This window comes from Siphateles boraxobius, unplaced genomic scaffold (genome assembly GCF_051911475.1).
Source record: "Siphateles boraxobius isolate OS27281-9 unplaced genomic scaffold, OSU_SipBor_1 26, whole genome shotgun sequence".
Classification (NCBI taxonomy): Eukaryota; Metazoa; Chordata; class Actinopteri; order Cypriniformes; family Leuciscidae; genus Siphateles; species Siphateles boraxobius.
Genome location: NW_027508876.1, coordinates 16,364,218 through 16,380,446, shown reverse-complemented (window position 1 = coordinate 16,380,446; position 16,229 = coordinate 16,364,218). Strand labels below are relative to the sequence as shown.

The window sequence follows — 16,229 nt, the reverse complement described above, 5'->3', positions numbered from 1 at the left end:
CTTCAGTAATCAATGCCCTTTGTATCTATATGTTGAATTCTAGTTTGCCAAGACAATATTAAGATAACATTTGATAATTGGGAATTTATCTAACTTAAATGTACATTTAATCAAGTAGCAGACACTGTTATCCTAAGCGAAATACAAAAGAAGATCATAAAAGCCAAAAGAATTTGCAGTACAATGGCAAGTTTCAGATATAAATGATTAGTAAACAAACTACCTATTGATCAGAAATGAAATGTAGAAAAGTAAACAAAAAGAGAACATTAAATAATTACAATTAAATACAATATCTATTTAAATTAACATATTTAAAAGTATGCATTTATATAAAAAAACGTATTAGCATAAACAAATGAAATATTGTAAAGTACTCTTATTCAAAATACAAATAAAATGAAAAAAATTATATAAGATTTTGTACTTAAAAAAATTAATAGAATAAATAAAATACTCAAAAATGTATTTAAATCGATTAACATTCAGATTTATTCACGTTTTATTTTTTTAATTAACAAATAAATATATAGATACATCAAATATTTTAAAGTATACTATAGTACTATATACACACACACACACACACACACACACACACACACACACACACACACACACACACACACACACACACACACACACACACACACACACACACACACACACACACACACATATATATATTTAGTATACTTTAAAATGTAGTATTCTTGTAGTTGCTGTTAAATACAATGGATATATAACTACATACAAGAGCTTGAACAGAACACACAGCATATCTGAACTCCAGATGAGAGCTGAGGCCATAAAGGGCATAAGGAGTTCAAGGCTTATTTTAGCAGTCTTGGTGGAGAAGTTCAACAAACACATAAGAGAAAAGCAGAAAAAGCCAGTGCCCACAGATTCACAAGTGTTCTTTGAATAAATGTTTTTATGAAGAAGGGGTTTTGTTTGTGAAAGCTGGCGTGCAGGTATTTGGTTTTGCAGTAGGGTGGCTGTTAAATGTGTAGACTGGGGCTCGTTCAGTGATCTGAAAGCTTTGATTCAAAAGCTCAGTCAAACAGGGAGAACGGAGATTATTTGAGCTACCATAGGAATTGCATTTTCAAAACGGTGCCAATGGACCATTACGGGTTTGGAATGAACAGTGTGCGTGTGTGTGTGTGTGTGTCAGTGTATGTGTGTGTGTGTGTGTGTGTGTGTGTGTGTGTGTGTGTGTGTGTGTGTGTGTGTGTGTGCCTGTGTGTGTGTGTCTGTGTCTGTGAAACAGACCTCCCTGTCGCTGGGTATAAACGCCATTACCACTGCATTTACTGTGCATATTTTATGAATGGGGTGCTAATTAAAAGGTTCTTGTTTTAGCGTTTGTGTGTGTGAGAAGGGTGTTAGACATTGAAACTCACACTCATTCTGTAAAACAGATGGTGACCTGGCATACGGACACATCTTAAAAAACAATGGGTTAATTAGTTACTAGTTTGTGAAACTACTCACTAGCTCATGCTTAACAATAGCTTCGTTCTCAAGTTCACTTACAGTCAGAGCTGATGATCACTACGCTAAAACATTGACCTTGCCTTTCCACTCCATTAGCCCCAATAGACCCCCTTTGGTTTTGACATTTTGCTACACAATTATTTACTGAAATCCGCCTGCTAAATTTACATTGATTATAATACCTGCTCTCCCAGAAGGGAGTCCTGTAATTTAAGCTGGAGGGAAGGTGACTGAGTTTGTCAATGCAATTAGATTTCTATGATTTGGCCCAAAACACACTGTTTAGGGAAAATGGATTTAGTGCTTTAGTCAGAAAGCATGTCTCAAGGACTATTTACAAATGTAACAGAGGCAAGCTAGTAACAGCTGTGCATGTAAACCTCACTCCCCTGGACTCCAATGCCCTATTAAAGATAAAGCAGAGTATTTCCTTTTACACATGGGGCACTTTTTTATCCCTGTATGAACCAAACTCATATTAAGTGTTTGCTGCCAAAAAGCTCCTTTTTTTTGTTGCATCTGTCCATAGAAGATTTGAAAAGTAACTGACGCCACTGGAACTTCAAACGGGACGGGTTCTATGGTCAGATGAAACAAAACAAAATTAGCTTTTTTGGCAGAAAACACTTAATATGGGTTTGGTGCACACAGGGATAAAAAAAGTACCTCATCTGTAAAATGAAATACTCTGCATATTTAATGCTGTGGGCCTAATTTTCTGCCAGAGGTCCTGGACATCTTGTTCAGATACATGGCATCATGGATTCGATCAAATACCAACAGATAAAAAATGTAAAAACCTGACAGCCTGTCCTAGAAATCTTATAACAGGCCATGTTCGGATCTTACAACAGGACAGTGATCCAAAAACAAACATCAAAATCAAAACAAAAATGGGTCACTGAGCACAAAACCAAGCAATGGCCATCCCAGACCTGAACCCTATAGAAAATAAGTGGGCTAAACTGAAGAGAAGAAGCGCCAAAAAGGATCTGGGAATGTGAAGGATCTGGAGATTCTGTATGGAGGAATGGTCTCTGATCTCTTGTTAGGTGTTCTGCAAACTCATCAGGCATTATAGGAGAAGACTCAGAGCTGTTATCTTGGGAAAAGGAGGTTGCAAAAAGTATTTAATAAAAGGGGGCAAATAATTGTTCCAATGTGTTTTGGAGAAAAACATTTATTTCATAATGTGATTTTCCCCTCACTTTCAAATCTTTTACTTCAATGAAAGGTTAGATTTTTGTACATTTTTTTTAATACCAAAAGGATTAACAACGCAGATTTATCTTTTACAGCCATATTTACCAAGGGGGCAAATATAATTCTGACTAACACTTTACGTACATACACATACACGTACATACTATGTCTAATATTTTTGTCAAGGATTTTACATCTGCATAAAAGTGAGGGATGAACTACTATCCAATGCGAAAGTATATAAAAATGTGTCAAAAAGCAAGATTAAAGATTTATATATATATTTATAAAAATGTATCGCATGTGTTAACGTTGACAGCCCTAATATATATATATATATATATTTCATTATATGATCACGCTCTTCTTCATGCTAATGCTTTTAAACCATTCACGCGCGACAAGACAAAAGAGATTGCGCTGGCTGTGAATGTCAGTGCGCCAGATTCGAGTTTGAGAAAATAACACACACAATTATGCCAAAATGTCAGTTTTGTCGAGTATCCTCATAGGAGCAGTCTTACGTAAATGAGTGGAATAAAGTCTTAAATAAACGTTGTGAGAGAATGAGGCGCGTGAGACGTGAGATCCACGTCTCTGTCAGCAGCGGCAGATCTTAAATTAACAGCAGGCACTAATGCTGTCTGTCATTAAAGTTAATCAAATATCAAAGGTAACAGAGAAAATAACTCACTGATCTTGACTAAAAAACTGTTATAGCTTTAATAAGAATTAGACTATATATTTAATTTATAATTTATGCAGTGCAGACTGTTTGATAACTTGATAATTTCTGTATATTTTGCAGGGCACAGTTAAATATGACATTTATTATGGGTTTATGTGAGGATTGTTTGAAGTTCACTTAAATTAAAAATTGTTATATTTTTTGAAAGTCTCATAAATGTTAGAAAATTGATAGCTTTCAAATACACTGTAATGTTGAATGGCTATAATTAATGTTTAAAATGGGGGGGGAAATCATTTTCATGAGACACCAGTAGCTGAATTGGTATCAGTGATACTGGCTTCATTCAGAAAAAGAAGCCATTAAACAAGTATTTAAAATATACTGTCTTTATGTTATCTCTACATTAATTTGGAGATTAACCGTGAAATTATTACATTATAAAATATATGAAAATTTGCGATTAATCACAGAAAAAAATGTGAGATTAATCTAGTTCATTTTTTTAATCGATTCACAGCACTAATACTGTATAATATATATGTGCTAATATAAGTGCTGTCAATATAGTTTATATAGTTAAACCTGATGTAATGCCTCATGTCACCATTATCGAGTCCAATCCAATCGCTCTATCAGATCCCAAAAGCAGACAACAAATGGTGCTAATATACACTCGCAGTGTGCTGTACTACCACCGAAAAATCATGATCCTAACCTTTATCTCCATAACACAATCTCATTTGGTTAGACAGTGATTCATCTTTTCTGAATCATTAAGATATAGTGGTGCATATCTGAGCAAGCACCATTAATTAACATGCCAAATCAAGAACAGCTCTCTCCTGTAACCTGCTATGCTGTGGTGAGTGGGATAGAAATGCTGACCTGTGTGAGAGATGAGTGGGTGTTCAGCTTTGTGGCAGGGGGACTCCGGGGCCCGTGTGGCCCCCCGGCAGGGCACTCCTCTGGGCAACAGCAGCAGCAGGCTGTGCAGCAGGACTAGGCAGCGGGCCAGGGGCGTTCCCTCCGTGGGGGGAGCCATGGGGGTCCAAGGGACTCTGCTCAGTACTGCTGGGGCAGGGGCATAGGGTGCTGGGCATCTGCCACGGAAATCTGCAGAGGAAATGGGAGAAAGATTGAAGGAGTGTGATGTGGTTTGATTGATTTTTCTGGTAAAACTTTATAATAACTTGCATAACCTTCATTAATAAGTCATTTAAAAAGCATTATATAACAGATCATTATTTAAAGTCAGGACCTGATGATAATGACTTTGCTATTACTTTATATTATTCCAGTCATGCCATTGGAACAAATGATTTTTTATAAACGATTTTTAACGATTTTTTTATTTTTCTTCAAACAATAAAATATTTGAGTCTATGTCCAGATGGGATGATTTCAAAAGATTGAATGGGATGAGAATAATCTTTAAATATCGCAATTGCCACTTTTTACATAAAATGAGAAAATAAGTCCTGGAGCTTATGTTGTTTATGCCCAGTGATTGCCTTGATAATTACATGGGAAACTTCATTCCTCTGCTTAGTTTTCCATAGCATGAAACAAGGATATTCTCAAACACTAATCTATAAACTATGGTTAAACCATGTTAAAAATGTTGTCTTGCCTTCTCATGGATAAATCCTACTGTATATTACTTGGGAAGTTAATAATGGTTTCTAAATATTTAAAATTTGAGATGATACTTAACATTTAAAAACATAACATAAATATTAATACAATTATTTGATCAATAAATTAGTTTAGCGGTCATTATGCAAAAATAGCATCAAGTATTCCAAGAACCCATGTAATTTGCAGTAATAATTTGCATTATTACATGGGTTCTTGGAAGACTTGATGCAACTAAATGTCTGTAAAATGTATTGGGATTTTTTCACCAATCATACTAAAAAAATGACTTAAGTGGTAAAAGGAAAGCAAATATTATATCTAAATTGTTATATATTCGTAATTCGTAATACATCAATTTAAATATTTTTAATGGATTTTTTAAATTACATATAAAGTGGCCCTCATTATATAAAGTATATAGAGTATATATATATATACTGAGAATAACATAACATGACATACTGTAGTAAAAGAGCTTCAGACACGGAGTGTAGCCAGATAAAGAAAATGCAGCTGTTGAGGTCATTACATTCATCTCCCCAACCTCCTGCACTCTCATCTTTGACCTTTGACCTCACTTCCACGAATCAGCACAGGGAACTGCACTCTAGCTCCTCTGAAGTGGTCTACACTATCAGTGAACATAGTAAACATGCTCCACAGGGGCCCTCACACTCCTCACATACAGACAGAAAACTCAATGTAGTTTTGCACTCCTGAGAAACTTTTAGTGCGGTTATAGATTGTTTTCAGACTCATGGACGGAAGAGCAAGAACTCAGGCAGTGGTTTGGTATTTTCCCATAAAGCAAATTCTATAAATCGTGCCAGTATTAATCCTTCTTTTCTTTTCTTTTTAAAAAAATAGCTAAGTGTACATACATATGTATATTGAAGGGATATAGTTCACCCAAAAATGAAAATTAAGTTATCATTTACTCAACCGGGTGTTGTTCTAATGCTGTATGCCCTTCTTTCTTTTTTAGACTGCAAAAATAATAATAAAAAAATGTCCTTTTCTTGCTCGTCGTCAATATACTTTAATGGTAGTGTATAGCAACCAGCAACAAGCTTTTAAAAAAAGATGCAAAAGAATTACAGAATGGTCCCATACAACACATGTCGTATTTTCCCAGTGTTCTGGGGGTATACGATTGGGTTTGGTGAAAAACAAACATGAAAAAGAAAATCCTGACCTCGCCCATTGGTATTTTGTGCATGACTGCACGTTCATGCTCAACCTGAGTTCTGGTCCTGAGATGTTCAACTCAGGAAAGAAAGTACTATTTTTTGGATTTCTAGCTGTTGTATTTCATGTCACGGTTTTATTGATCTAGATTTTTTACAACTTTTTCTGGATGAGTCGGAATGAACTGCAGCGCTAATAGTCTCATGAACGCGCAGTCATGCACAAAAAACCAAAGGCCAAGGTCAGGATTTTACATTAAATGTATTATTATTATTATTATTATTATTATTATTATTATTACCAAACGCTTATAAAATTGGAATACATGGCACAAATCACAAGTCTTTTTTTAAAGATTGATGCTGGTCACTATTTACTGCCATTATATGGACGAAACCAAGAGGGACAATTATTTTTAAAAAATTTTTGTGGTCCGAAACAGAGAGAATGGTGTATTGCATTAGAACAACACCAGGGTGAGTAAATGATGACTTATTTTTCATTTTTTCATTTTAATTTCACCTATCCTTTTAAAGTGAACCATGAACAGTTATAATGTGCCAATATATTTTTAGTATCTATGAGAGATTATCTTTTTATTAATATTTTTTATTAATATTTTTCAATTTTAATTTAATTTCAGCTAAAGTTTTAGTAATTTTGTAGAATGTTTTTGTAATTTTTTATTGTTTTGGAAGGACATCAGGATAAGAATGTTGTGAGATAATTTTCAGTTTTTGGCTGAACTATTGCTTTAAATCACTCTAATTACTGACTGAATGCACATAAATAAAAAAAAAATAAAAAATGTATTGACTCATAATAAAGTCGGAGTCCCTGTTTTGTAAAATCTGATTGCAGGTCTGTTGGATGGCCTTTGCAGCATCATGTCAAAGCCAAGAACTTCTACCACTGCAGTGCAATAACCTGTCAATCAAAAATCCCTCCATCTTTTCTTTCCTATAGACTCTCTACACTATGACAGTACAGATGAAATTGAGCCAGTCTGCGCGAAGGGCAATACAAAACTCGATTAGACCAAAGTTGCTCTCATCAGCAAGGCCACAGGGACTCAGTAACTGACACACTGCAGATCTGAATGGCTTGTTGATGGGTCTGGAGACTCATGTCTCTGGTGCGTGGAAACAGGGTTTAACATCCCCTTGTCTTATTGAATGCAAACACAGTTTCCTGTTAGTAGATGCTGGACAGAGTGGAGCCACCGCTTTCTACTGGACAGACCTTATTTCTGATTTTCTCTTATAAACAATTCCCAGTACGATTTGATAGAAAATCAATCAAACACATATACAGACAGACAGACAGACAGACAGACAGACACACACACACACACACACACACACACACACACACACACACACACACACACACACACACACACACACACACACACACACACACACACACACACACACACACACACACACACACACACACACACATTGGCAAAATACAGAACATTAGAAATTGGATTCAGACAAATGTCTTTCTTTCTGTGAATGGTAAATGCTTACTGTGTAAATATTTGCACAACGCATCATTTCTTTTGAATGTAATTGATGGGGAAAAAAATACGTTTTTGGATAAAATTTCATATTGTAGCTCATTGCAGTGCTTAAACACTATCCCACCCCCTCATATAAGTAGAAAGAAAAAAAAAAAAGGAAGAAAAGATATGAATTACATTAGTGACTAATTCAGCGGTTGATTTGTGAAAAGTGCAAACATCCATTAGAGGTGTTTTATGCAAGCTGATTTGCTTTTAATCTCTAAGATTGTGTTCAAACTTTTAGTTTATGTTCTTTTGGTCCTGACCAAAAAAGAAAATGATAAATTTAGTCCTTGTTCGCTCAGCATTCACACTGTCATTTAGAACACTGAACCTAAAGATAATAAAAGGTATCAAAAGGTCACAACCTGATTGGACAGCTTTTATGATGTATATTTTGAGACGGATTTACCGAACGTTCAAAAACAATGCTGTGTGCTGAAATAAATGCACTTTTTGTATGTGAGCACATATGATGGTATTTTTACCAGCTAAGAACTCATGAAGAGCTTAGAAAATGTGTAAAGGAATCAAAACAGTGCCAGGGATTCCTCCATTGCACATACAAGCGAGGATCTTGTGCAAGAACACAGTGGTTCCGACACCTTTACCTAATTGGATTGGGCAACATAGCTCATATGATGGGATGAACCAGGTATGCTTGAGCATTCTGTATTTTTTAGGGTCACCACATCCTGTTTTTAGTTTGTTTAGATGTCTTTGGTCCGTGTTGCATATATAATTCCATTGTACCGCATCAGAGTTTGTCTGAAAGCAGACCAAGACCTTGTGAAAATGTGGGTTCTGGTCCGCTTGTTTTGGTGAGCAACAAGGTTTGGATGGCAGCGTTCACACTTATATAAATATACCACATTATCAGAGCCTATGCACCAGAGTTCGTTTTAATCAAACCAAACCTGCCAAGTGTGAACATCCTAAGAAACAACTTGAAAAGATCAGATATGGCCTACTAGTCAGCGTACCAACAGTCTGCTTCCTGACACATCGAGTTATGGTGCTCAAATGGACACTGTAAGTTCGAATCCAGATGTCCATAATTTCCTGCTCACTCTCTCTCTACTTTCCTTGAATAAAAAGCAGAAAAATGGTACCTGCAAGCTTAACCAATTACCAGCAGGACAACATAATGGCTGGTTCTTAGTCAGTGTGTCATTGACAGAACACAAGCACTGAATTTCCTTCAACCATAGCTCCACATGACATTATGACATATTCCTGTTGTGGTCCATTGTCTGTCATGCAGGAAATAACAATGTAAATGACAGTGATGAAACATTTCACCAGTACTACAGGCTGTGTTCTCTCTCACACATGGCTTCCTGCTAAAATGAGCTAAACTCTAATTCAAGAGAAGTAATGGGAGAGCACAGTGGTCAATATGATCTAATTATTCCTATAGAAACACAGGATACTCTACATATTACAGTCTGTCACATTCAGTGCTGAATCACTGGACTATCTTCCGCAATAAAATGAAATCTGGTTCCATCTTGAACCGAATGGAAAGGAGGAATAAAAGGGATAGTTCACCCAACTAATGAAAACTCTGTCTTCATTTCATTCACCCTTATATAATTCCTTCCAGTGGACAAAAGAAACATTTTTAAATAGTGTTCTTGTTTGAGGACTAGAGCTTTTAAGCTTCAAAACATATGCAAAACCACCATAAAAAGTAACCTGAAAAGTGATCCATATGATGATATAAATATGAGAGAGCCATGTGATCGCATTGATATAATAATAGACTCATTTTCATCACCATTGTTAACTGAAGGAACCGGATCATTTAATCAGTAAAAAAAGAGATAATTGAAAATACTCAAAAGACTCAAAAGAATGATTCATACATGAATCGGATGTCACTGAGGCTGCATCCAATATCACATACTTCCCTACTATATAGTAGGCGAAAAACACTATGTGACAAAAGAAGTATGTCCAAATTCACAGTACTCCTAAAAAGAGTAGGCTAAAGGTATTTCAAAATGTATAATTCTTTTCAAAATATGCAACTGTATAGAAAGTTTTACAAGTTTAGAAGGACATGAAGGTGAGAAAATGAAGACTGTTTTTAATTTTTTTTTTGTGAACTTTCTCTTTATTGCAGAATAGCTAATCAAAAAGAAAGAATAGATTTCAAACCAGTTTGAAGGCCAACCAAATAAAAACTTAAACTCTAGGTGTCATTAAATTCATTCAATTGACTCTATACACGCAAGGTCGCTGACTAACACAACTATCATTCATAGCCACGAGCGAGAGATCATAATTATACACTTTAAATGAATATACTGTGCGGCAGACCTAAGTATGTGATCTTCGCTATACATCCACATTGTGTTTTTCCATGTTTGCACAGATGCATCTTAACTGTGTTCAAACCCACTTGTGGAAGAAAACACACATATTACGTAAGGTGCCTATACCACCACAGGAACTAGGAACTTTGCATAGACAGTAAAAGAAATGGACACAGCGACCCCATTGATTTCAACGGAGCAGACTGAAGCCCGATTATTGCACTTCCTGTCTGATGGCTGAGCGACTGCGCAGGCTCAAACTGAGCTTGACGACAGTCTGACAGTTGTAAATCTTCTAGTAGCTGTGCCAAGACAAATCTGAATCACCTAATTCCTCAAAAACGTTGTTGATATATTTTGTCCTGTTGCTTTTATTGACTCTCTATCTATGGGCTTCTCCCTTGACTTTATGCCTCTATGTCCCCCCGATTGCCTCATAGACAGTAAAAGATTGCCCGCGAGCTTCTCCTCCTGTCTATACGGTAATGTGTCTATTGTGCGACAGAAAGTCGTGTGGTTATGATGCAATCGTTAGCCTATTTTTACAAAAATGGCTTCTACGGGGCTATAACATAAGATACAAAGTAATGGAGCCTTTTATAAATTGTCGTGTTTCTTTAGAAATAAATAATGGACAAATTAAGTCTTTGGACGCCTCAGATGTAAAGTTATTCGCTGTCAAAGTGACGCCAAAATTAATGGGAGTCAATGGAATGCTAACAGAAGGTGAAGTTCTGCTACAATGGCGGACCCTGCGATGCTTCAGTTTCCGGCTGATGGATTACCCCCTTGGGACTTTGGGGTGGTACTCGGAGTGCTTCCAGGAACCAACGTCTAAATGAAGTTCCGGGTAAATATTTCCCCCTCCGAAAGTCCCTGCTTGCGAGGTTGTACTTTTTCAGGAACTTTCAGGGGTGGGACTTGGGTGCTGAACATGCTGAACATTTTGATTGGTTGGCTCCACGCAGCATTTTATTTCAACCACTATTTTTCAAATCTGTTGCGGTGCATGCAGTAACAGTTGTTTGCTATTTGAATCAACAACGGAGTTTAAAAAATACGACAACGCACTGACGACGAGATTCAGGCTTTATTAATCTTAAATTCAGAGGATGAAATCCAGCGGGAACTGTAAAAAAGCGCGCAGTCCTACATCACCGGACTCATTTGCCTAGTCTTCACGGTACTTTAGACTCTAAAGTACCGTAGACCGCGGTGGCGGAACTGTTGACAGCAACAGGTCTGGGGGTAAAAAAGTTCCTGGGACAAATTGTTCTGGGTAATTTTGGTGGACACGCGGCTATATATAAGGCAGACAAGACACATACGCTGTAAAACATCAGATTTTACCCTGAGAAAAAACAATAATGGGACAAGACGGGAAATAGAGGTTTCCAATACTATAGATTGACAACAAGGAAACACAAACCAGCACAGACAGATTTACTTCCTCTGTAGATCAATTTCAATCTTTCTCGTCTCTGTTTTCCACTCTGACGTCTCCACTAAAATGGATATTTCTACCAACACCCATGAGGAAACTGGATTGAGGAGGCATTAGCAGCATCTGGTCCAGAAAAGGCAAAGCACAGGTCATCTGGTTCAGACTGCCTCCGGGCGTCAATACACACACAGAATAAATAAAAGGGCACTTTCATACAAGCTCTTGAGGATTGAAAAAGGCTCAGTCATGGTGTCTGAAACAGCCTTCTCCATATTGAGAAATATCATAATTGACCATCAGTGTTAGAACTGACATCACCGCAAGGGTTGCCTAAGTAATAGAAATTGTACATTAATGAGCTGTGACATCCAGACAGGTGATTTGACGAGTAACTCTCAGCTGGTCAATTGTGAATGCTCTACACTGTAGCCAGACGTTTGACTTTTGACTAGCATGCTGATCTAGATTATAGCCTATTCTTGTCATAAACTGACTATTTAGGAAGGAATAAGGTCTCTGACCAACAATTAAAACAACTAAATAGCATTTTTATCGCACTGAATATGTGAAGTAAAAGTGAACATAATAAACAACATAAAGGATCTTACCCTGGCCCCAATAAGTATATATAATTAAATATTTTAATGCTTTTAAATATATTTCAATTACATGAATCAATGGAATTCTTCCATAATAAATGTATAAAAAATAATTAAGACCCTCTCTGGTTGTCACAATCTGTGGCTGTAGTAAATGCATGGCGATAGAGAATATCAACACAAACAGTCTTCAATAATAAATTACAAATGGTTACACGCAGGAGATCACAAAGGAAACACAATAGCACAATCACATAATATTAAGATGACATGGATGTGGCGAACAGGACGTGGCCGAGGGACGTGAGAGAACGGCGTAATGCCGGTGGTGCGAGTGTTGATGAGCGACACCTGTGAGGCACACCGGTCTCGGATCTCTCACGGAGGAGCGGAAGCATTAAGAAGGAGCGACGACGTGAATGATCGAGAGAGGAACAGGCCTCTGTTTTTTTTTTGTTTAATTTTTATTTTCGGTAGCCAGCAGTCGTCCGCCCCTTGTTTGTTTGTTTGTTTTATTTTGATAAAGTCTTTAAATCTTCGCCAGTTCCCGCCTCCTTCATCCCTGAACTTTGCTACAATGGAATAATGAACAGAGGAGGCTCGGGTTTAAATACGCAGACAGGGTAATCAACGAACTAAGAACAGGTGAGTAACTATGGAAACTAAGATAAAAACTAGAAAAAAAGTTTTTATTTTTATTTTTTAGATAAAGGTTGTAACAAAAAAGATTAAATAATATTATTATTTATACAATGCATGTTTACAATGCATGAATCTATAAACAGAATAAAGTTACATATAAAAACTAGGCTTTTCATTTAATTTTGATGCAGTGCAGTCCACATTCGGTTCCATCCAAATACACACACAGATAATTTCATCACAGCAACATGTATAGAAATATATAATGGCCTATATAATGGCCATTTAATATGCTGCACAGCCAGACAAATTGTTATTAAAGAAAATACACAAAAAACAATGTTTTTTTTCTAAAATCTTGGTTTTCTCCTGGAATCTATACAAACAAAGAGGCACAAAGAAAAAAAAGAAAAAAAAAGAATTTTTTTTTAAAAGTGATAGCTGGTTGAGCAAATAACTATCACTACAGTTTCCCAGGTGCAACGCATGCATGTCAGTCGGTAAACATTTACTACTTTTCAAAGCGAGAATGGAATTTTCCGCAATAGCAAACCTCTTTATCCTCAGCTGATATTTTCTCAGTCAGACAGAACCATTTCCATCTCAAATCTAATACTGCTTTTGGGTCCAGTGCATTCGCAATCTGTTAAACCAACACCATTTTAACAGATTGCACATCTGAGCACACAACATCTGTCAACTATCGGACAACAGTGCTTATCTTAAAATCTTAAATGCGGATCTGTTAAAGTCAATATTAAGCTAAAAAGAAAAAGAAAATAAGTAACACACACTCACACACAAAAAAACTCTCCTTTCTCCCACACATTGACAGCCAACAACAATGCAAAATTGATGGAGGGCTTGGTTGGAACTGGATTCAACTTGTTGGTGGTAGGCAGCCACAATTGCAGGCTAGTTACAAAAACAATACTACTGAAAGACTGACATATTGAGGGTTATGTTCAGTGCAATAGCTTTGGAGCTGTTAAAGAGTAGTTTTGGGCTGGCTGGCCACATACAAAGTCAGATTTAAATCTGGGACAGCATACCCAGCAATTTCAGCTCGTCACACCCTAACTCTCCCAAGGTATACAGCCTTTATTTTTAACTGTCTGTTTCTCTACACGGCCTCTGATTGAACAAGCGCTGACTATCCTTGGATATATAAGAGACAAAGCTTTCCTGATGCTGAAAGCAAGCAGAAGCTCTGTAGTTATGTGGCTCTCTTCAAGAGTAACGGCCCCTGAGCCAGCCTGTTATCACAAGGTCATTGAGACACCCATACAGAAGCATTTTCAAAGGCACGAAGAACAGCCTGAGGCTCATAAACATTGAAACAAAAGGTATTTGTTAAGATGCATTTAACCTGTGCATGGAAACAACAAATCTAGGTCACGGTTGACTTTTAACCAGATCACAAGTGCAGAACTATAGGGCTATTTCCTTTGAGTCATTTAAGTCATAAAATGGGCTTTCAATTAAACTTGGCTGAATATGTTATAGAAAAAAACAAATGGGTGCTACCTGACTAGACAGCACAGTGAAAAAGGGCTGTTTTCTTCCCTTTCGCCAAACAGGAAGGAAAACTACAACACCCATAATATACTGGGCATGCTGCCGTTCAAGGCCACTACCAATCTGCTCCTCTCAGTGGGTCCCAATTAACATGAATTCACCCCTACTGCTTTGCTTGAGTAGGATATCCTTCTTAGCAAACTTTAAGTCACATGGTGTTATTTTCAGTTTCCAGTGAAGAATTCAGAGCATTGTAGACAGTGGCTAACGGCTGCAAAGAATCATACATGTAAATATGGAGAGAACACGAATGGAAAATCTGAAAAACTATTTCAAACTGGATGATTCACAGTGTTTAAGGCCAAATGGATGGGAAAGCTGAAAGAAACGTCAGTTTCGTCAGGAAGAAAAGCAACGGGGAGCACTTTCTGCCCAATCTCCCGAAACAAAACGTCATTGCATGCCGGATTGCCGGCAAGAAGGCTGTTGCAGTCATATTTTTACCATTATGCTGTTTAAATAGTTGACAAAGTACGATACAGTTTTCAGTGATGAACCTTCTCTTACAATAAATATTTTGTTAATAAACTTCAGTCGATTCGCCCGTCCATGGGCCCAGGAGCAGTCAGCTGCCAGAAAGCTGGCAATATTTTGCATAATGAGAATTTATCGTTCCAGGTAACACAGAGAAAAAGTAGCTAAAGATTGTTCATGTACATATACTATTAACATTGAAACAATACAAAGCAGGTTGTAAATTGGCGAAGTTACACTTTCTCTGTGATGCTGCAGACAACACTCTCAATAATCTGTTTTTGTTATCAGATATCTCTATCTCACTCTATATCCACTATGATTAAAAGATAAATCATCAGTACATTCGACATATAAAGCTTTCAAAAGAAATATCTGCACATAAGCCAAGATCAAGGTTCTCAGGGTGCACTACTATCTCTTCTTACTGTACGTTTATCTCTTCATGAAACTATCACTGTCAGATAAAGTCACCATCCTGTGCTGCTGAAATCCTGAAAAGTCTGTGAGCTGACAGCAGACATTGCTAGAAAAAGGCCCAATATCATCAAAAAAAATCACAATCAACTAAAAACATGAATGTGTTCTCATTATGAGCATTTTGAACAAGATAATTTCATTAAAGCAGAATGAAATGTAATAAACATCGATTTTGCTTTAAAACTCATTATTTAACTTTGACAGCCCTAAAACTTAAAAAAAAAATTCTCAACATGTTTCATGTCTCAGTTGTTTCTCCCAGACAGCACTGAGATTTATTTGAGAGCAATTTGAGACTTGAAATTTGCTTCACCCCTATTTTCTTATAAGAAAAAGAACCTTAATTGTCAAATCAGTTTCAGAAGTCTCAAAAATTTAAAAAATGTAGCTATGCTCATTTATTGCTCTTGAAGAATTGTAAGAGAAACCAAGCTGATATTTAAATGAAACACTGCATTTTAAATTAAGTCTCATGTGCTGTGAAAGAGCAACCTCTAGAAAACAAGGCTATTTTATCTTAAAGCCTTATTGATTCTAACACATAACGTGAACCACTTTTAGTTGACAGTATAAAAATATTTTCCCCATCCTCTACTAAGCTTTGGTTTTGGGAGACATTTAAATGCCAGAGCGTGACACAGGCAGTAAGCCTCCCCCACATCACAGGAGCCTTTTTTAAGACATAAACCTTCACAAGCTCTCAAAAGAGATGACAAGAAAAATCGAATGTTTTCCTAAGTTGTACAAATCTGTTTAAATCACGCACTGAAACACACAGATTGACTGACACTTAAGGTGCCCTGTTGTTGATGCCAATTGCTATGTATGTGCTTAAGGTGTTACAAACTCCCACTGAAAGGCATTCAAATTAACCCGTCATATACCAAATGTATACAGAACA

The 16,229-nt window shown here is 36.7% G+C and overlaps 1 protein-coding gene across 2 annotated transcripts in view; it reads right to left on the bottom strand.

Moving 5' to 3' along the window:
• Nucleotides 1–16,229, bottom strand: part of sema5a (sema domain, seven thrombospondin repeats (type 1 and type 1-like), transmembrane domain (TM) and short cytoplasmic domain, (semaphorin) 5A) — a 158,142-nt gene that overhangs the window by 110,744 nt on the left and 31,169 nt on the right. For both annotated transcript variants that reach the window (XM_077244513.1, XM_077244512.1), the window contains exon 2: nucleotides 4,280–4,507. In XM_077244513.1, the coding sequence (XP_077100628.1) occupies nucleotides 4,280–4,436 (157 nt within the window). In that variant the 5' untranslated portion in view covers nucleotides 4,437–4,507. The remainder of the gene's footprint in view (nucleotides 1–4,279; nucleotides 4,508–16,229) is intronic.